Source organism: Pleurodeles waltl, chromosome 7, assembly GCF_031143425.1.
Source record: "Pleurodeles waltl isolate 20211129_DDA chromosome 7, aPleWal1.hap1.20221129, whole genome shotgun sequence".
Taxonomy (NCBI): domain Eukaryota; kingdom Metazoa; phylum Chordata; class Amphibia; order Caudata; family Salamandridae; genus Pleurodeles; species Pleurodeles waltl.
The window spans coordinates 566,158,599-566,181,331 of record NC_090446.1 but is presented as its reverse complement, the minus strand read 5'-3'; the positions used below and the strand labels follow the sequence as shown (position 1 = coordinate 566,181,331).

The 22,733-nt window shown below is 45.0% G+C and overlaps 1 protein-coding gene across 5 annotated transcripts in view; it reads right to left on the bottom strand.

Annotated features, from left to right (window-relative positions):
- LOC138304355 (serine/arginine repetitive matrix protein 2-like) overlaps nt 1-22,733 on the bottom strand; it is a 735,752-nt gene that overhangs the window by 199,336 nt on the left and 513,683 nt on the right. For all 5 annotated transcript variants that reach the window (XM_069244334.1, XM_069244333.1, XM_069244336.1 and 2 more), the window contains exon 11: nt 10,851-19,678. In XM_069244334.1, coding sequence (XP_069100435.1) covers nt 10,851-19,678 — 8,828 coding nt within the window. The remainder of the gene's footprint in view (nt 1-10,850; nt 19,679-22,733) is intronic.

Genomic DNA, 22,733 nt, shown 5'->3' with positions numbered 1-22,733 from the left:
GTGTTAACAGATCTGGTCTGTTTGGTAGTTTGATGTGGGGTACCACAGACAGGTCTAACAGTGTGGTGTACCACGGTTGGCGAGACAACGTTGGTGCGATAAGTATTAGTTGGAGTTTGTTTTGACTCAGTTTGTTGACCAGATAAGGAATGAGCGGGGCAAAAGCATAAGCAAATATCCCTGACCAGCTGATCCATAGAGCATTGCCCTTGGACTGAGGGTGTGGGTACCTGGACGCGAAGTTTTGGCATTTTGTGTTTTCTTTTGTTGCACACAGATCTATGCTTGGTGTCCCCCAGTGGTGGAAGTGATCTTGTAGAATCTGGGGATGTATTTCCCACTCGTGAGTTTGCTGGTGACCTCGACTGAGATAGTCGGCTAACTGAATTTGAATGATATATTGTGCTATGAGGCGAATGTTGTTGTGAATTGCCCAATGCCAAATTTATTGTGCTACGAGACACAGCTGTGACGAGTGTGTCCCTCCTGTTTTAGATAATACATTGTTATCATATTGTCTGTTTTGACAAGAATGTGTTTGTGGGCTAGAAGGGGTTGAAAGGCTTTTAGTGCTAAAAAGACTAACAATTCTAAGGTCCCATTGACCTTGTATGCTGGGATTGTTGAGGTGTGCTCCCCACCCAATCATGGAGGCGTCTGTTGTGATAATGGCGTGAGGCACTGGGTCTCGAAAAGGCCGCCCTTAGTTTAAATTTACAGGGTTCCACCATTGAAGCGAAGGGTGTGTTTGGCGGTCTATCAACACTAGATCTTGGAGTGGACACTGTGCCTGCATCCATTGTTTTGCTAGGCACTGTTGTAAGGGCCGCATTTGTAGCCTTGCGTTTGTGACAATAGCTATGCATAAGGACATCATGCCTAGTAGTTTCATCACAAACCTGACCGTGTAGTGTTGGTTTGGTTGCATGCTTGATGTTATATTTTGAAACGACTGAACTCTTTGTGGACTTGGAGTGGCAATTGCTCTTTGTGTGTTGTGTTGCTCCCAAGTATTGTTGTATTTGGGATGGTTGTAAATGTGATTTTTGGTAATTTATAGAAAACCCTAGTTTGTGGAGAGTTTCTATTAAGTATTGCGTGTGAACGTGACATTGTCGTTGAGTGTTGGCTTTTATTAGCAATTCGTCCAGATATGGGAATATGTGCATGTGATGTCTCCTTATGAGCTGCTACTACAGCTAAGCATTTTGTAAATACCCTGGGGGCTGTTATTCCGAACGGCAACACCTTGAATTGGTAATGTTTGCCTTGTATTACAAACCTGGGGTATTTCCTGTGAGATGGATGGATGGGTATGTGAAAATACGCATCCTTGAAATCCAGTGTTGCCATGTATTCCCCTTGTTTTAGTAAGGGAACTACGTCCTGAAGTGTTACCATGTGGAAATGATCTGATGAAGAGATTCAGTGTTCTGAGATCTAACAGAGGCCTTAACGTTTTGTCTTTTTTCAGGATAAGGAAATACAGGGAGTAAACGCCTGTTCCTTTTTGGTGATAGGGTGCTCGCTCTATTGCTTCTTTGGTTAGCAGTGCTTGGACCTCTATTTGTAATAGGTCTAAGTGTTGTAGAGACATTTTGTGCGGTCTTGGGGGAACATCTGGAGGGAATGTTGTAAACTCTTGCAGTAACCATACAGGATAATTGATATGACACACGTGTGTGTCCAATTGTGGTAGTATTTGGGTAATCTCCCCCCTCTGGTGATGTGTTGGGGAAGTGGGACATTAAAGTCACTGCTTGCTAGGGCTTGGCAGGCTGGAATTTCCCTCTTCCTCTTGGGAACTGTCCTCTGTAGGAACCACGGAACCCCCCTCTCTGGTACTGAGACTGGTAGGTGAGTTTTGTTTGGCGGTGGATGGTTCTGATGGTTGTCTAAACCCTCACCTAAATTGTGGTTTTCTAAATGTCCCTCTGTATTGTGAAGAGTAGATCGCACCCATGGCTTTGACCGTGTCCGTGTCTTTTTTCATTTTCTCTAAAGCGGTATCCACTTCCTGCCCGAATAGCTGATGTTGATTAAATGGCATATTCAATACCGCCTGGTGTATCTCTGGTTTAAACCCGGAACTTCGCAGCCATGCATGCCTTCTAATTGTTACTTCTGTATTGACAGTCTGTGCTGCTGTATCAGCAGAGTCCAGGGCAGACTGGATTTGGTTGTTTGATATGGCCTGTCCTTCAACCACTTGTTGGGCATGTTTTTGGTGTTCTTTAGGCAAGTACCAGATGATGTCTTAGATCTCGTCCCAATGCGCCCTGTCGTAGCGGGCAAGTAGGGCTTGTGAGTTTGCAATTCGCCACTGATTGGCTGCTTGCGATGCCACTCTTTTCCCTGCTGCATCGAATTTTCGACTTTACTTATCAGGGGGTGGTGCATCCCCTAATTGTGAATTTGCCCTTTTCCTTGCAGCCCCCACAACCACTGAGTCCGGAGGGAGCTGTTGAGTAATAAACACTGGGTCTGACGGGGGCGGTTTATATTTCTTTTCGACCCTTGGCGTGATGGCTCTCCCTTTTATAGGTTCTTGGAATGGAAGGGGGACCTGTTGTGCATGTTTAAGCATGCCCGGTAATATAGGTAAACTTTGGTACAATGCATGCGTGGATGCCAGAGTGTTAAACAGGAAGTCATCCTCCACTGGTTCCGAGTGCATTGTTACGTTGTGGAATGTTGCTGCTCTAGCCAGTACCTGTGTGTAGGACGTACTGTCCTCTGGTGGTGAAGGTTTTGTTGGATAACACTCTGGGCTGTTGTCCGATATAGGTGGGTCGTATAGATCCCATGGGTCCGCATCGTCTTGAGTCATCCCAGTATGTGTGGGTGACTGTGCCATTGGTGTACCCACTGGTGACAATTGTGGGTGATAGGAGTGGGGATGCTTGTGGTGAGAAATATGGGGGTGGTGACCTTTCTCTAACCACTTTGGCTTTTGGTTGTTCAGTCTCATGAAAAGCCAGTTTTCTTTTTGACTTGAGCGGAGGGATGGTTTGTATCTTTCCTGTGTCTTTCTGGATTTCTAACCTTAGCTGTGTTTGGTCATGCTCTTCGAAATCCAGTTCTTGCTCAAATCTGTGCTTTTCTTTGAGCTGCAGAGAGAGCCCTTGCTCTTCAGTGTAGGAAGACTGTTTCGGCTCCAAAGCCGTTTTTTTTCAGTACCGAAATTTCCATCTAAATTGTATTTTTTGGTTCCAGTAAGCTCTTTCGAGGCTTGCTCGACTCAATGCCGACTTTTGTCGGTGCCGGTTTCTCGACCAGAGTCAGAAGTCTTTGGCACAATTTTGGCCTTTTTCAGTGCCGATGTTACTTGGTCACCTTCTTTTCTGTGGGTGGAGCCATGGCCTTCAGGCAGTGGCATCCACGTGGCCTTTAGTTTTTTGGAATGACCTTGGGTGAGGGACGGGGCAGGTGTACTCCCTTTTTGCACCGCCGAAGGTCGATCACCGTCGGATTTATCAGAGTCCGATCCTTGGATGGATATCCGCATCTCTTCTTCGACGTCGAGATGTTGTTTCGGCTTCAATGCCATCTGTAGTCTTGCGCGTCGAGCCCTTAGTCTTCTTGGATCGAAACGCTCAGCAGGCCTCACAAGTACCCTCTCTGTGTTCGGGTGATAAACACACGTTACAGACCCGATGCAGGTCTGTATAAGGATACTTGGGTGACACGTGGGACAGAAGCGGAAGGGGGTCCGGTCCATTAGTCTTCAACGACGGGTGTGGTCGGGCCGACCAGGCCTCAGTGAAGTGTGGAAGCCCTGAAGGGCCGCCGAAACAGTCTTGTTGTAGGTGCCGATGTGATTAAACTAAACCGGTCCCGAACGTAAACAATACCGATGATTTTCGATGATTTTCTAAGTTTCCAGATTCGAATTACAGAGCCAAGAGGAACACGTTCGAACCCGATGGCGGAAAGAAAACAATCTAAGATGGAGTCGACGCCCATGCGCAATGGAGCCGAAAGGGAGGAGTCACTCGGTCCCATGACTCGAAAATACTTTTTCGAAGAAAAACAATTTGTAACACTCCGAGCCAAACACTAGATGGCAGGAACAGTGCACAGCATGTGTATCTGCGGCTACACATGCCATCGAACATACATATACATTTATTACTTTTTTTAAATTGGTCTTTGGTTTATTCTTTGAGAGAGTAATTTCTTGCCTACGAGCACAACAAATGTTTAGGGCTCCCCTCTGATAAGCCCAACTGCTCGCCAACACTACCACAAATATAGCATTGGCCCTATCTACTTTTGCCTCTGCAATACTAACTGGGGAGTCACTTGACTCTCTGCACAGTGTACGTCATTTTAGTGCAATATATAAAGAGCCAGCATCCTACACTTGGTGTCTAAAATTATTTAAAAAATCTATTATTTTTATAAATTGGGCTTGAGTTTCTTTGAGTGTGTCTCATTTACTGATTGTGTTCAACAAATGCTTAACTCTCTCCTCTGATCACACTACTAACAAAGAGCATTGGGATTATTAATTTAAGCCCTATAAGGCAATAAGGATCATCTGAATGATTTGCATGGTGTACCCCTACACTGGTACACTACAGAGATAGCCAGCTTCCTACAGTTCTTCACCATCTGAACTCAGTGTCCAGTACCATCCTGCTTTACCTAACACTCGTAGGAGGTGTTTTCTTGCTTACTCAACATGTCTGCTTCTGTGTTCTGCTTCCTGGGAAGGTGTGTATTGTTACCAGGGCTGTGTACCTCTGGACCACCAAATTCCATGTCTCTTGCACTAGTTTTGACAATGGAACAACTTTGTTTCCCCTTGCTTATGGAACTAAAACATACTTGTGTTGTTCGTCTGGATAAGCACTGTCTGTCCCTTCAGGTCAGAGTGGAATGCTTTCAGAGCTAGGATGACAGTCTTTCATTCCAGATAGTTTTCACGGCTTCTGTATGGTTCCAGAAACCTCTGACCTTCAGGTTGCCCAAGTGCACTCTAGTTCTTCTAGGATGCATCCGTTGTTATGGTCACAATGGAAGCTCTTAGCATGAAGGTCTCCCTACCTCAATATTTGTTCGGTTTCACTCTTATCTACTTTCTGAACCTCTGATGTGGCAAACACTAGATCCTTCCAAGTTTCCATGGCTTGTGACCATCTGTTACAAAAGCCATTCCTGAATGGGTCACATGTGCAGTCTGGTATACGATAAGAGGGGAATGTATGCATGAAGCCAATACACCCATCAATTTCATGAAAGTTCTCACAATAAGAGACTGCACCTTCCATTAGGGTGCCTAGATATGGGTCGAAGTGTACACCCTATCTTCTAAGGTGTGCTGCCACCACTGCCAGACATTTTGTGAACACCAGTGGTTCTGGTTTTATCTCAAAGAGAAGCACTCTGAACTGGTGGTGTGCTTTGTCCATGATGAAAATGATGTGGTACTTATGTCTCTGGTTCATCGGGATAAGTAGATGAGTGTCCTTTACATCTAGGGTGGGCATTTTATCTCCCTCAGGAATGGATCACTTCTTGTAGAGTTGTCATTTTGAAGTTTGTATGAATTTGATTATTTACCTGAGGTCCAGAACTGGTCTCAATGTCCAGGCTTGTTTTGGTACTAGTAAGTACGCTGAATAGACACTGCTGCCCATTTACCTTGGAGGGTCCTCTATGGCTCATTTTTTGATGAGTTGCTCGTTACCCCCCCCCCACCCCCCCTTGCAGGTTGTCCTCTAGGCTTTCTGCAAAAGGACTATCACCTGTGATGCCACTGCTGTTAAGTGGGCTGCTACACAGCTTGCTGTTTGAAGCCCTCCTACTGGTGCTGGGCTGGTGAGAACCCAGTTCTGCCTGCTATTCTTCTGTTGGGCCCCATCTCTCTCCCCGAAGGAAATTCTGAACTCTAAGGTTCCCATGGCACTGGCTGTTTCATTGTTCTTTAAATGTTTCATCCACAGAAGTCCTGAAGATAATATCTCCTGTTAACGACATGTAAATGACAGATACCTGATCCTCAGCCTTGAATCCTGAGCCAGAGACGATTTGAGGGTGGTGTCTGCACAATTCTGCTTGCTGGTGTTATCAGCAGCACCTACAGCCGATTTGGGGCAAGAGTTGGCAATGTTCTTACCCTCTTGGATGACTACCATTGTTTTCTTGAACACCCCCGGAAGGGCACTCAAGTTTGCAATACTTCATCATGTTGCCACTTTCCTTTCCATGTTTCTGCTCATCAGGTCCAGGCTTTTGCACTCCTTCTCTGGTGGCAGCCTTGCTGATGTGGGTGTATTATTCCTCTTACTGGCTGTTGCCACTATGATTCAGACTGCTGGCACTTTGCCCTTGATTTATTGGCGGTCCGGACTGGAGTGTATATATTTGTTTTCCACTTGAGTGACAGCCATGGCTGCAATAGGTTCCTTGAAGGCTTCCTTACCATGCTCTAGTATGCAGGGGAGTACTGGGAGATACAGATTTGTCTTCTGTGATAGCGTCAGGGTTTCCAGAAGAAAGCATGATTTCTCTCTCCCTCCCTCAGCTGGACTCCATACATGTCTGCCACCCTCTTGATTAGTCCACTGTACAAGACCAGGTTGCCCTGGAGTGAGGACCTTGAGGGGTAGTTGTCGACAATCCTCAGGTAATTGGGCGTCAAGATCCTGCCATTTGTTGTTGAACTAGCCATGTCTCTGAACCACGATCCTGTGTAGGAAAGTCTTCTCTTTCTGGCTTCTCTCCCCCCCCCTCCCCCCCCCCCAAGTCATTGACCGAACTACCAGTGCAGGGCTCAACTGCAAGACTTGGTGTGTCTAAGGACAACAGAAACTAGGAAGCCAGTATCCTCTAGTTCGGACCTTGAGTGCCTTTTTCTTTCAGTGGATGTCTGTGAGAATTAACTAGCTGCAGGAGTCACTAGTTTGACTGGGCAGAACCTAGTTTGTGTTTTTGAGAATAAGCTTTTGACCCAGACTCAAAAATATTGATATTTGCTGAACTGTAAGGGCAGATATTTTAAAAGGTTACCTAATAGAGGTACTCTCCTCCATCACACAGAAGCTAGCCTCAAATAACATGTGAGGGGCAAATGAACGGGAACTGTGCAGGCTCATCCTCAAATGGACATAAGGCAACGTTACAGTACCTTGATCCAGATGAAGCCTATCCGGCTTTGCTCTACTTTTAAGCAGCAGCAACCTTGTGGTTCCTCACCAGTGTCAGTCCATTGAGATATACTCAAGCATCTCTTCAAATCAAACGGGTCTTGTCTAATCTTCCTGTGGATCTGGTCTGGAGCAGCCACCTTCATTTAAACAAGATACCTCAGGTGTCTGACAGTAAGGACAGCTCTCATGTCAATAAAACCCAAACAAAAGCAACATGGAGCGGGCTGATGAATGTAACATGGTCACTTGAGGGAACATAGGGCAGTCAACATTAGCAGGCTGAGGGCATCCTAGCTTTTCTAAGCTATGTAGGGGACTTGTGCCTCAAAAGTGAGACAAGGCGAAAGATACACGCCACAGGAATTAAATCTTTCCAGGACATTATTCTACTGCACCATAATATGCAGTACGATTACTGAAAAGACCAAAAAACAATTCCTGCACCAGGAACAGAGGACAATGCGTATAGTGCTTTCTGTCCTACACATAATGGTATGTGAGTTCTGAAAAAGAGGCAGCAGTTTGATTACATTTAGAGATCGCTCCTAGAAAAAGGTTAGCCAAGCTGTGGCACAAGGTGCGACTTTTGCCACTTATTGTGAAATCCAGCTTGATGAACAGACACTGTGGCATGAGTAGGTCCTATGGTGACTGTTGACTTTTTTCCACTCAATCATCTAAGTAAATAAACAAACGGCATTTTGGTCCATATGAAGGTGGAGTTATCTGTGAGACTCTGCACTTGCCTTCCCTTGCTATACAGCAGAAAGGCCTGCAATACCAGTCTTACGTCTAGGAACTCCCAAAAGATTTATGCCACAAAAGGGCTGAAAGGCTGTCAGGGCTGGACTGAGTGTGAGGGGGTACCCGGTAGTGGCTTAATGGGAAGCCTCTACTTTAGCCATAGGGGAGAGAAATTGCTGACCTGACTGTCTAGCAAACCGGTCCAAATGACGCCCTTGACTCTGCTCTCCTTGGAGCATTTTGAGGTCTGAGCAATGTGTGCAACTTTGGTGAAGGATGTGGTGGATTCTTTGCTGTTGTCAGATAGCACTATGGTCTGTGCATTCTCATTCTGCACTGGCATCAATGCAAGAAGAATCCACACAGGGTGGCGCAGAGACCAGAGTCTGCACTGAAGGTGGTGCTGAACCAGATGTAGATGCAAAGGGCACATTCGGGAGTAAGCATAGGCCGATGTGGATACTTAAGGACCCAAGGAGCAACAGAAGATGCTGGTCAATGGCCAAATATGCGTAGCATGCCCTACCTGAAGGCTACTACGTGCTGCAGTGCCACAGGCAGACCTGGGAATTCAGGGTGTGTTAGGACCAAACTCTGAATCTGCTCCAATGAAGTCTGGGAGCTAGACTAAGAAGCAAGATGACACCCTTGTCCCTTCTCTGTAGATCGGGAGTAACAAAGTAACAGATTTCCACTTGGATTTCTTGCGCTTTTCCTCTGAATTATATGAAGACTTGGAACAACAACGATCTACCACTGGAACAAATTTCGAAGCAGAACAGGACCTTTCACTTTAACTGGTCAAGGCATACTGCTTTCTTTGTTTGGCCTTGCGGTATCCTATGGCCTCCAAGCACATCTTGGCACACATGCTACAGGCCCTGAAGTAGAGATATAACCCAAGGCATCACAGACAGACATTGTGAGGGACCATCACAGACATCTGCTTGCTACAATCCTTGCAGAGGTTAAATCCTGTTTTAAGGGGCAACATTTTAGTAGTTTTCATACTGGTAAAATATTTGAAAATGTCTGGTCAAAGCTCTGGATCCGCCACATCTGACAAGGCAGAAAGAGACAGTGCCCATTGGCGGCACATATATGCGCCTTTGTTGATCACTTACAGAGGAGAACAGTTTCATTAAGCAGCATGACATCACAGAACTGCTGTACAAGTTTCTGGGAGCAGTCTGACGCCTGGGGAATATTTAGAAGGTGAGGAATCTAGAGTTAGAAGTATCCATCAGAAGCAGACATCCAACAGCTTAAGCTTAGAAATGTAGTAACCTGCCCGAGGACCTGTTCTTGTCAACCATGGCACATTAGTACATTTTATCTATAGGACTGAAGAGATGCAGAAAAACAAGTTGCTCACCTTCAGTAACACATTATCTGGTAGAGACAGTATCTAGATGCAGATTCGTTACCTTTGGATTTCTCAGATGTCAGACTGGATACAGAAACTTTTGCATGCCGTCGGGTGGCTTCATTCAGTTCCATGCTTTGGTGCCGTTGGCCCCCGAGGTGACCACACAAAAGAGCGCTGGGAGGACAGGTCACTCTTTCTGGGCTATGTAGGAGATAAGAAAGGTTGAGTACAGAAACTAACCATTTCACCCGGGGTTGTTCAGTTATCAAGATCTGCTATGTCCTGGCTAAAAAGCAGCTGCCTGAGGGCTTAAGTGTCCATTCCACCAGAGCAAAAGATGCGACCACACCATTGGCTTGTGGAGTTCCAGTCCTGGACATCTGACAGGCAGCAGCGTGGCTGTCCCTGCAAACATTTGCCACACACCTGCCTAGATAGTCTGGTCTGCAGAGACTGGCATTTTGCCCATTCGGTCCTGCAGGATTTCATTGTCTAGGTAAATCTATTCACAGCCCACCTCCAGGATGGTATGGCTTGGGTATCTATTCAAAAGTAAGGAATATGCAGCTAGAAGTCTTTATCAGATGAACAAGTTACTTACCTTTGGTAACCCATTATCTGGTAGAGACAATAACCAGCTGAGTCTTCCTTACAGGCCCCCTCCCTGCTTCACCACTCTGCAGACAAATTTCTAGGGCTAGGGTTACGCCCCTTACAGGGCCCTAGTTTGGAAACACTTGTCAGTTCACTTTATGGCTCTGTGCTACTGGTGTGGAAAGTCATAAGTAGCTGGCATCTGCCTGCCTGGGTGGAGCCTATATAGGTGATTGCGGCATCACTTCAGCTCCAACAACGCGTGGTACTGCACGGAACCGACCTGACGGCACGCAGGGGTACTACTCACACAAAAGTTTCTGGATCCAGCCTGATGCCTGGGAAATTCAAAGGTAAGGAATCTGCAACTATAAGACTATCAGAACACTTTCTGCAGAAATTCCAACTTAGGTGGGAATAGAGTACTAGTTTACGGATACAATTTTTACTCAAGTGGAAGACCGCAACAGCCCAGCATAATTCCCCAAATCAATGTTTTGTTGCTATGATGTTAATTTCAAAGATCATTAAAGCACAAGGACAACTGTCATCAGAGCAGCATCACCCCAGGCTGACCGATAGAGCAGAAAAAAAACCTATGAACTGGGGCAGTGAGGTGGAAAATAGGGTTTGATCTAGTTCATTTAAGTTGATGGATTCCAAACAAGCCCTCAAGACTAAATGAACACCATACTATGCTTATTTGGTAAAATTTCCACATCCAACACTCAATGGCAAAATACACAAAGCATGAATACAGAATATCTTCATACTATGAAACAATTATCTTTACTTGGAAGGTATAAAAGGACCGGAAGTTGTTTAATATTGCAATGTTTTTACAGATAAAGAAAAAAATAGTTATATTTAACATTTTTTGAAGCAATGAGAAAATGTCAACAGTTATGAATAAGAAGCTATAAATGAACAGGACTCCGATTATGCCAATTGTTAAAATAAACATCGTACAAGAATGTTCATTTTACCTTTTCTGCACATGCTCTTTGTTCTGTGGTGAGGGTGGGCAAGAATCAGATGAACTGGAGTCTGAAGAGGACGAAGAGGAGGAGGAAGAGGAAGAGGAAGAGGAAGAAGAGGAAGAGGAGCATGAAGAAGATGATGACGAGGATGATGAGCTCCTTCTCCTTCGTTGAGTTCTATTTTCCTCAGGCAGAGTTGGAGACAAAATGGTTGCAGATGGAGACTTTGAAGAACCTTTATTATTATCTCGAGAATCTGTTTGAGCGTCTTCAGGCGGTGAAGGACGTCGACATAGTTTTAGGCCAAGATTTGATTCACCAGAATGTTCACCTTTGTTTGGGTACTGAGGACTTTTTCTTGGGCTCCCACTGTCAGCAAGGTGGCCCTCCTCAGTCGATGGCAACAGAGACAACTGTTGGTTCACATGTTCAACTGCCTGTAAGTGTTTTGGGCTAGCTGAACTGCATCTCTGCTGCTCAGAGGGTACTAATAAAGATAAATGGGATTTGGGCAGCTCGATCATATTTGTTGAAGACACACTGGGTTTCAATTGCTCACCAAGTTCTACTGACACACTTGGCTTCAGGTGCACAACAGAACCCACACATGCAAGACGGTCTTGCAGTTGCTCAGATGGTTCTGCTGAAGTTATTATGACCTTTAGGTGTTCCTGGGGATCTCCTGAGGCCAGTTGGGGCTTTGGCTCCAGGAAAGGGTCTTCTGAGGCCAGACAGGCTTTTAATGGCTCAGAGGACTCCAACGGCAATTGGGGCTTTGGTGGTTCTTCAGTATCCACAGTCATCTGTCTGGAATTCCGTTCTTCAGACTGCTCCGGAGAAGTCATGTGGGGCTTTAGTTGGTCAACTGGCTCCATAGAAGTCATTCTGGCATTCACTTTATCAACAAAATCTAGTGATAACTGGGTCTTCGGCTCCGCTTCAGGCTGTGTGAATGAAACTTGTGCATTCGTTTGCTCAACATATTCCATTGAAGAGCACTGGGTTTTCTGTTCCTCAAGAAGCATGGAGAGGTTGGGCTGAGTCTTCTCAGCAACCTCTGACGATGACAGGTGGACCTTAAGCTTCTCTACAGATTCAGTGTGAGGATGCAGTGTCTTCAGCTGATTAGCAGGTTCAGTGAGAGAAAGTTGGCCCTTCAGCTGCTCAACAGAATCCTTGGCGGTCACACAAGGAAGTAATTGTGAAGTAGAATCCACAGAAAACAGACTATCCTTCCTCTGATCTAGATGTTTTGTTGATAACTGTGTTTTGGTGTGTTCAACTTTCTCCAAGGTCAGCTGAGAATTAATTTGCTCAATAGGCTCTACTCCAGACAGTGAAGATTTCTGCTGTACAACAAGCTCTGAAGATGGCTGGGGTTTTAGATGCTGAACAGGTTCTACAGACGGCAAAGATTTCAGTGGTTCAACAGCTTTTATGGTGTGTGGATGAGATTGAAGCTTTGGTGGTTGCTCACTCGATCTTGTTGATAATGGGTGTTTTGTTTTTTCTACAGATCTTGCTGAAGAAAGTGGATTTTTAAAATGCTCAATAGGTCTTGAAGTGAGCAGGGATTTTGATTGTTCGTTCAATTTTGTTGAGGACATCTGAAATTGGAATTTGGGTTTCGATGGCTCAGACTTTGCAGAGGGCAAGTGGAACTGGAATTTTGATGGCTCAAGAGGTTTTGAGGAGGTTAACAAAACCTTTGGTTGTTCTGAAGGTTTTAACGTTAGCAAAGATTTTGACTGTTCTATAGGTATCAATGGAGATGGCTGAAATTTCACCTGGTCTTCAGTTCTTGTGGACAGAAGTGACTTTGAATGCTCTGTAGCTTTTACCAAGGAAGGAAGAGATTTTGGTTGCTCTGAAAGTCTTAAGGCTGGTGGAGATTTCACATCTGTTTCATGTCTTGATAAAGGAAGCATTGACTTTTTCTGTTCCTGTTTAGCTGAAGGCTTTACCAGCTCTTCATATCTTGTCAGTGATAGTGATGCCTTCGGCTGATTGTCCTCTTGTGTGGATTTCATATCCACTTCATGCTTTGTGGAAAGTGGAAGTGACTTTGGCAGCTCTTCAGATTTTGTCAAAGGTAATGGAGGCTTTGGCTGCTCATCAGGTTTTAGGGAGCTTAGTGAAGATTTCTGCGTCTCTGTGGGCTTTATAGAGTACACAGATGATTTTGGCTGCACTGCAGGCTTTGTGGAGGATAGCAAGGATTTTGATCGCTCAGACTTTGCAGAGTGTTGCAATGATTTAATCTGCTCCACAGATTTTGTTGAATTTCCGCTTGGTTGTAATTCACGAGACAAAGAAAGCTGGGAATTAAAATCACCCGTGGTGGATGATGGTTGGAGCTTTAGTCCACCAGTTGTAGACGTCAGCTGTGATTTTAACTGTTCAGATGCAGTGAAGCTCCTAGTTGTCACAGGCAAACGCGGAGGAGACTTACCAGGGGAGGCATGGCTTGCAGGAGAACTGGAACGTGAACTGCTGGAAGAATAACCAGTCAGAGAATTATTCCTTCTCAGAGCAGATCTGTTAGGACTTCTAATAGGTTGTACCTGTGCCTTTCGCCCCCTCTCTATTTCGGTAGGAGAACTGTCTTTTTTCACAAATGCAGGAGATTTATTTTTGGCTGGATTACCACTCTGAGAAGACTGCTCACCATTTGGAGAAACTCTCACTAACCCAGGTGGGGACACACTCCTTTCTGAAGATGATCTATTGGATGGCAACATGCGACCAGGGCCGACCCTCTGTTTTTTTAAAGCCACCGGCATCTGCTTTGGAGACTCTTCTCTTGATGGTGATGGTGAGCTGCTGTCCCTGGACAAAGATCTTGCAGCAATGGAAAGAAGTTTCTCTCTTGAGGATCGTCTTTTTGTGCTGGACACAATCTTTTTGTCTGGAGAGGACTTAGATTTGGTCTGCCGTGTGGGTAGCAGTTTTTCTTGCACATTCGATTTTGCATATTTGTCTAAGAGTGGAGGTGACCTTGATTTTTTATTTCCTGGAGAATCGCCTCGGTCTTTCCTTGGAGACCAACGAGACTGCACTTGTTTTGTTGGAGTTCTTGAGGAATCCTGCTTTGGCGAGGCTTGTTTTTGTTTTGGCCTTGAACACGATCTTGATCGCCTTTTTGGGGATGCTTTAGATTTCACAGGACCTGGAGAAAGCTTTGATTTGCCTTTTTTAGATGATGACCTGGACATATCAAGTTTAGGTGGGGACCTGGATCTGCCACGCTTCACAGATGAGGCAGCACCTTTTTTTGGAGAACTTTGGTATTTCTCCTGTCTGGATGTAGACCTAGACAGACGTCCCCTCGAGGAGGATCTAGACCTCCTTCGAGAATATTTGTATTTATCTCCTCTTGATCTTGAGCTGGATCGGGCTCGCCGAGGAGATGATCCAGACCTTCCTCGATATGGAGAGGGCTGAAGTCTTTGCCTTGAGGAGGATCTAGACCTTCGCCCTCTTGGAGAGGACACCGACCTACGCCGATGCCTCTGACCAAATCTGGAAGCATCTTGCCTGGAGGCTGACCTAGATCTTCCTCTTGTGGAAGACCCAGACCTCTTCCGAGAATATCTAAAAGTGTCTCTTTTGGATGGAGACCTAGATCGGCCTCGCCTAGGAGAAGAGCCTGATCTTTGCCTTGGGGAAGCTCTCAATTTTTCAGGTCTTCGACGAGGAGATTCAGATTTATCTCTCCTCGGAGAACGGGGCCAGCCTTTTGATTTTGTCGTCTCACTCTTTTCTGGCCTTCTGGACACCTCAGACTTTTCTTGGATAGAGGATTTTAATTTCCTTCTAGGGGATGAAGATCTGCTTCTTCTTGAAAGTCCTTTAGGTTTCTCCTGTTTAGTGAATGACCCAGGAAACCCTGGTCTTGAATAGTCCACGGATTTCTCAGACCTTGGTGAAGAATCTGCACGTCTTAAAGGTGATAGAGCTTTCTTTGATACCTGTTCAATAGACACAGAGCGACTCCTTCGAAAGGATCCAGACCGGCTTCGATTTGTATCCAAACGTGCTTTCCTAAGCCGAGGGGATGACCTAGACCGGCTTCTGTCTGTTGATGATCCAGAACCACTATCTTCTGATGATGTGGTAGTGCACTGCCCAGATGATGCACTTCTCATGTTCCTTTGAGACGAAATAGACCTGCTTCGCCTAACTGGCAATGAAGTCTTGTCATGAAGTATAGAAGAGCTAGACTTATTCTGACGTGGTGATGTGTCAAATTTACCCTTGGACATAGATGGCTCAGGCCCACATTGCCTTGGAGGAGTTTGTATTCTTTCTTCTTGTACAGGGAGTGAACGTGATCTGCTTCGTCCAACATGGGCTGCAGATTTCACACGATCAGGAGATGAACCAGAACTACTGCCGCTTGAGGAAGCTCTTGACTGAACTGGGGACCTGGTTCTTTCCGGCTTTGGGGAGCTTCTGGATTTAGAAGTTTGTTCTGATGGTGATTGTGACATGTTTTGCCTTGGCTGCATTTTAGTCATTTCTCTCTCAATAGTGGATGAGCTAGAACCACCACGCCTAGGTGGTGTTCTTTGTCTCTCTTTTCTTGGGGATCGAGACCTTTGGCTTAGAGATTTGGGGGTTTTCTCTCCCTTTTCTGGAATGGGTACAGCACTGATTTTCAACTGAGATGTACCCAATACCTCCTTCAATGCAGAGGATGAGCTAGACTTTTCGTGATGTGGGGGTGTTAACTTTTTCTCAGGAGAGGACTCAGGACTATACAATTGGGGTGGTGTTTTCACTTTAACTGCTGAAGATAAACCGGACTTGCTGTGCCTCTCAGTGTGTCCTGGAATGGAGCCAAGTAGGCTAAGACTAGAGGCTGGCTCTGATTTAGCATCTTGTTCTGGTAATGAACCAGCCCCACTTCTCAAAGAAACTGATTTTAATCCTACTTTTGAGGCTGGAGTTGTAGAACTACCACTTCCCTGTGGGGAAAATTTAGGAATGCCTTTCTGTTCTTGCAAAGTTGCAGCCGAGTGCCTTGGTGATGTCTGTAACTTATCAGCTATTATGGGCGATCTGCTACATATGTGTGTTTTTATTGGTAAATTTAAATGTTCTGGTGCTGACGCAGCTCTGCCGTGTAATGGTGATATTCTAGATTTGGCTTTCTTATCTGGAGAATACCCAGCTCTTGTTTTCTGCAACATTTCTCTTGATTTCTCTTTATGTTCTGGTGATAAATTGGATTGCAGGCGCCTTATGAAGTTCCCAGATTTTTCTTTATACTCTGGAGACAATGCCAATTTGCTTCTTGGTGAAGAGGGTATTTTTTTGGTCACTAATGAAGTCCCACTACGAGCTTTTAATGGGGAAGATCTAGATGTGTCTTTTCTTTCTGCTGACCCAGACCGACTTCGTCGCCGAGGTAATCTTGTCTTCCCTTTCAGCTCTGGAGATGAATCTGAACTGCTCCCCCCCGATGAAGTCTCAGGCTTTTTCTTTTTTGGTGGGGTTCTGGCTTTCTCTTTCAGGGATGGAGAAACCCTATGCTGGTTTCGCCTTGGAGGAGATTTGGATTTCTCAAGTGGTTCAGGTGAAGAATCAGAACTACTATGCCTTGGTGTTCTTGACTCCTTGCTTGGTTCTAAAGATGAGCTAGATCTCCTTCGTCTTGGAGTTCTTGACTTCTCTTTACATTCAGGAGAGGATGCTGAGTGGCTTTTCCTGGAAGGGGATTTCAATATTACTCCCAGTTCTGGAGAAGACCCAGAATCCCTACGTCTTGGAGGCATTCGTGATTTCTCATTCCGTTCTGGAGAGGAATCAGAGCAGCTTTGGCTTGGGGGAGTCCTTAATTTGCCTTTCTGATCAGGAGATAAACCTCTTCTGTTCCTTGGAGGGGTTTGCAGTGGGGGTGTGCTTGATTTTTCTTTAATTTCAGGAGAGGAGACAGATCTCGGGCGCCTTGGAGGACTTCTTGATGTATTTCTCACATCAGGAGAAGATGCAGATCTGCTACGAGAAGCAAATATCCTTGCTGATCCTCTCCCATCTGGTGAAGAGTCTGAACTGCTACTATCTGAAGATGATTGAGATGTGCTTTTCCTGGAAGGTGTCTTTGATTTTGCACCTCGAGACCGCCCACGTCTTAGATGTGCTTTCAATGGCTCTTTTTGTTCTGGAGATGAATCTGATCTGTTTCTTCTAGGGGGAGATCTCTGGTTTTCCTTAACCTCAGGAGACGAATGAGACTGGCTTTGCCTTATAGATGATTTCAATTTTTCCATCTCTACAGAAGAACTGTGTCTACTGCGTCGTGGAGGTGTGACAGATTTCCTCTTTTGTTCTGGAGAAGAGTCAGACCTACTATGCCGTTGAGAAATTCTCAGTCTGTCTTTCCTCTCTGGTGAAGGAGCACATTTCAGTCGCCGTGGTGGAGTTTTCCCTTTAAAAGTTCTCTCAGGTGACGATTCAGAGCTGTGCCGCCTTGGAGGAGTTTCTGATTTGGCCTTTACTTCTGGAGATGAGCTTGACTTATCACGCCTCAGAACAGTTCTAGATTTCTGTTTAGGGTTTGGGGAAGCTTCAGAATCAAGTCTTCTTATTGGCAACACCAAATTCTCTTTCTGAGTTGAAGAACCAGACCGGTGTCGTCTTGGAGAAACTTTCAATATGTCTTTCATTTGAGAAGAGCCAGACCTCCTTTGCCGGGGGGGTGTTTTCAATTTTACATTTAGTCTGGGAGATGATCCAGACCTGTCTCGCGTAAGAGGTGACTTTGACTTGGCTTTCACCCCTGTAGAAGAACCAGACCTGCATCGCAGAGGTGATTTAGATTTTTCTTTCACCCTGGAAGAGCTAGACTTTTGAGGTTTAGGAGAAGACTTAGATTTTGTTTTGATCTCGGGTGAAGAGCTAGGCCTACGCCGCACTGGTGAGGTTTTTGATTTTGTCTTAATCTCTGGGGAAGAACTAGACCTGTGCCACTTAGTAGGTGTTTTAGATTTCTCTTTTCGTCCTAAAGAACCAGACTGATCTTGCCTTGTGGGAGTTTTTGATTTTTGTTTTCTTCGTCTAGGAGGAGTTTTTGATTTCTCTTTCATTCCTGGAGGAGATTCAGAACGATCTCGCCTTGGTGGGGTTTTAGATTTCACTCTCATGAATGGAGAGGATCTTGATCGAGGTCTCCTTGGAGGAGTTTCAGACTTTTCTTTGGCTCTGGGAGAAGACCCTGTCTCGCGACCCCTTAGGGGAGTTTTTGATTTTGCTCTCGCCTCTGGAGAAGAGATGGAGCTACTTCTCCGTGCAATTATCTGAGATTTGACAGTTCTTGGAGAAGACCCAGATTTTCCACGCTTTTGTGGAGTTACAGATTTAGACCTTCTCCGTTTTGGAGTTCTAGACCGACACCTGTCACGTTTTGGGGGTGTCTTGGATCTAGAAGGACCTCGCTTTGGAGGGGTCCTTGACCTGGATCTCCCACGTTTCTGGGGTGATCTGGTTTTAGATACAATTTGTTTCTTAGGTGTTCGTGATTTTGATCTACCACGTTTCTGAGGTGTTTTGGACCTACTCTTAACTCTTTTTTGAGGGGTTCTTGATCGTACTCTTTTCTGGGGTGTCTTTGACCTGCCTCTTCTTTGTGGGGTCCTAGATCTAGACCTACCCCAGCGTTTTGGAGACCTAGACCTAGATCTACTCCTAGACCTACCCCAGCGTTTTGGGGAGCGAGATCTTGACCTGCCCCATCGCTGGCGGGATCCAGAGCGACCCCATCTCTGTGGAGACCTAGACCTGCGCCAGCCCCACCTCTGGGGAGACCTGGACCTTCCCCATCTCTGTGGTGTTCTAGACCTTCCCCATCTTTGTGGAGACCTGGACTTTCTCCACCTTTGTGGTGTTTTTGATTTAGATCTGCGTTTTTGGGGGGTCTTTGACCGACCTCGTTTGGGAGAAGACTTGGATCTAGCGCCTTTCGGTGAAGTTTTAGACCTTCCACGTTTTGGAGTTCTTGATCTAGACTTTCCCTTCCTTGGAGTCTTTGAACGAGCACGCTTTGGAGAACTGCTTGATCTGTCACGTTTAGAGGATATTTTAGAGGTCTTTTTAGGGGGTGTTTTTGCTCGTTCCTTCTCAGAAGGAGATCTAGATCTTGCAAGTCTTTGGGAAGTCCTTGAATTTCCCTCATTTGTGGTGGAAACCAATGGTCGAGAAGGTGATCTGCTTCTTCCTGGGGAAGCAGCCTTAGATTTCATTTTCGTTTTATCTGATGAATGGCTTCGATCTCTAGAAGATTCTTCACTTTCTGAAGAAGAGTTCTCACTACTGGGAGATGCAACTCTTTCACTTTTCGCAGGTGAAACTGTTCTTTTGACAGAGTTTTCATCAGGAGATGTCCTCCTTGCAGCCGACCTCTTTCCTGGTGAAGACTTTGAAGTGGGTAAGGTTTTAGCTGCATTCTGCAATTTTTCATGATGTTTTAGTGAGTCACACTCTTTCTGGGGAGCAGACTTTCTCTGCTCTGGTGATCTATTCCTTCCTGAAAGAGAACCTCCAGGTTCCTTTGACATCTTCTCTGGAGAGGCCCTGTCTGGACTAGGAGATCTGTTTTTGCCAGATGATGCTTTCAGGGCTTCACCTTTATCCTTGCTTCTTTTCCTCTGAGATGGTAAAGTATTGCTTGGTGAGCGTCTGTCAGACTCTTTCTGCATTTCATTTTCAGAACGCCGGTTTAGCTCTCCAGGAGATGAAGGCTCTTTCCGATCTGTAACTTTGGCAGAGCTTTTGTCTTTTCTCACAGGGGATAAAGACCTTTGCCTAGCTTCTTTTGTTCTTTTGGATGACTTCTGCAAAAGAAATACAAAATTACTATACCGATAAATCTCATTTCAGAATTTGTGCAGAGCCCAAAAAAAAAAAATTTGCACATAAGCAAATTGCTGACTACTGTATTTCAGAAACATACAGTGCTCAAGTAAATTTAATTGGCACTTACAAATGGACATGATTTGCTACCCTAAAGTTAATTTCAGAAAATACTTGAAACTTCTGTGCTTAAGTCTTCTGCAAGATAAAAATTAGTATATCCCATATTATGCTTTCAGTGGAGTTCTGGTCAACCATTGGCAACTGAGTAATATGTGGCGTGCAGTCATTTACCAAATAATAGGCCCAGGTTCCAAATAATATTGCTAATCCCTCTGCACTTACCAAGTATATAAAGAGCAATCAAGACTTACTTTAAGAGTGTGGAGAAGCTAAAAAGTCAAACTATAGCATAACAAAATATCCTCAAATAAGAAAATGTCTTATTTGCACATAAATTAAAAACAATTGAAAGGAGATGAAGAAAGAAAGTGTGCTAGTTCTCTTCTTTTTGGGGGGGGGGGGGGGGGAGGGGGGGGGGGGGAGAGAGGAGGAGGAAAAAAAGAGAGAGAGAATCTCAAATGTCCTTATATGTAATCCCTGCAAGATGATGTGCAATCGCACTAGGACACTCCTGCTAAGCTTGGCACATCTATGCTGTTATGCCAGCAGTGTTTTTCTGGATAACCCTGTGGTTCTACAATTGATCTAATTATGCTAATTCAAGTTAAAGAACTGGTGTACCTGCTGGCACTCCCCAGGAAAAAGTAAATTCAGTCCCCATAATTAGATCACTTTGCCTTCTTCATGACTGGGACATTAATGAAGTGTGTGCGCTCCCACTTCTCTCACGCCCTCAGTAACAAATACTTTAACATTATCTTGAAAGACAGCTATGAAGGAAGTATGTCACAGTCAGAAAAATAGTGAGGATAATTTGGATCCATATACAAGCTGAAGAAGGTAATTTCTTTCAAACATATGAACTATGCCTATTCTCTACACATTCCCATTACCACTCCAAAAATGGTATGTACTGGATTGTTCAGAGGGGAGAGGGATAATGGCATTTCTCAACACATTTCCTTTCTAACAGGTAGGTTAATTTGCAGTGTTTGAAACCAAATCATGAAGTTACCCCGAAACTGGTCCCAGGATGCTTGTTTCCGGTCCAGTGAGGACCTGGCTTGGCAGTTCGGTCTGGACAGTTCCCATAAGGAACAGGGTCAAGACTGATTTGCATATGGCTGGGTCCAAACTGGGGTGGCATGGTGAGCAAAAGAACGATGGATTAAACCCAGATCTATGACTGGGGGTGAGTGTTTGACAATGTTCAGCATTCCGTCCATCACTTGTTGTTTTTGCTTTGTCGCCCTAAGTGGGAAGGGTATGCCCAGACGTGGGTCCCGTGCTTCCCATGCCACTGGATTCAAGCTAGCCTGGCTGATGAGGGGTGAAACCCCGAAACCGGTCCCAGGATGCTTGTTTCCGGTCCAGTGAGGACCTGGCTTGGCAGTTTGGTCTGGACTGTTCCCATAAGGAACAGGGTCAAGACTGATTTGCATATGGCTGGGTCCAAACTGGGGTGGCATGGTGAGCAAAAGAACGATGGATTAAACCCAGATCTATGACTGGGGTGAGTGTTTGACAATGTTCAGCATTCCGTCCATCACTTGTTAGCTGTGATGTTGCCATCACTCATTGTCATTAGAAAACAAATGGAGGATTTTTCCTGAGCACAATCCAGATCTCATATATTAGCAGTTAGAAATAAACGAGGAGTGCAGCAACCTAACTTGCCACTAAAAAGATATAAAAACTGCTCATCTACAAGTACTTTGATCTCTCCTTGGCACAGAAGATGTGTGTGCAACAGCACAGCAGACAAGATTCTGGAAAATAAGTGGAACATCTGCATGGCTGCCATTTGCCCTCCATACTGGGTTTGTGTCAGAGTGAGGCCTTTCTGCTGGTGCAATAAGAGTATCAAACATACCTTCTTGCATGAAGAGATGGACTGTGCTGCCCAGGAAGAAAGATTGGGGTTCTTTTGAGCTTGTATTTATCTACCCTTACCAACATGGGGGTGGGGGAGAATGGAGGGGGGTCTGCTGTTTCCATCCATGGTGTAAGCTCTAGTTCTGCTGGACGCAGGAGGAGTTCATCTGATTCACATTTTAAGCCTTTAAGAGTTGTGAGAACTCCGATTATGACATTGGAGCCCATCCCTAAAATAGCAAGTCCCAAGTAGATCAGAGAGTCCAACGTGTTGATGTAATAGCCGTTCTTCGAAGGAGAACACAGTGCCAGAAGGACTATGCGGGCTACCCAGCCTTTCATGGAGGCGCTTGTTATTACCATCAAAGGGGGGGGCAGGGTAACATGGGGGCAATATGTAAAAACAGCTAAAAAGAAAAAACATGTTAACCTTAAAAAACCACCAGCAACAAAAAAAATAAGAAACCATCAATGGCAGAAATCAACTGGGCAAAGCTTCTCAAAACTACTGCCTGCCAAATACAATTTGCAACAGTGCAGCACACCAAAGGTGACTGCAGCGGCTGTAGAAAAGTCAGTTCTGTCTTACAATGACTAAGTCATAACTTTGAGCAGCAGGCACAGGACCTTTTTACTAGGAGTGAGATATTAAGGACATAAAAACATAATATGCAAAGTTGTATGTACAGAGCTACCATCACAAGGGCAGGGAGCTAAATCGGTATGTGAATTACACTTGTGAAAGAACCCATTTATCAGGGGAAAGAAGCTGAAGAGAAACAGATGCATTAAGTCAGTGATGTGAGAAGTGATGACATCTTGACAAATCTAAGGATGCCGGAAAAGCTGGAATGAAAAATACTTCTGATGAATTGAAGGAAACATTTGCGAAAAGGGCTAGTTATTTATTCCTGCCCACTCCTAACTATGGAGCTGGTTGAGTAGGAGCAAACAAAGTTTATTTTACGTTTAGTTGAAGACTCAACATCAAGAGGCAGTCTACTGTCAACTGCAGGTCTTAAAGACTGATGAGAGGAT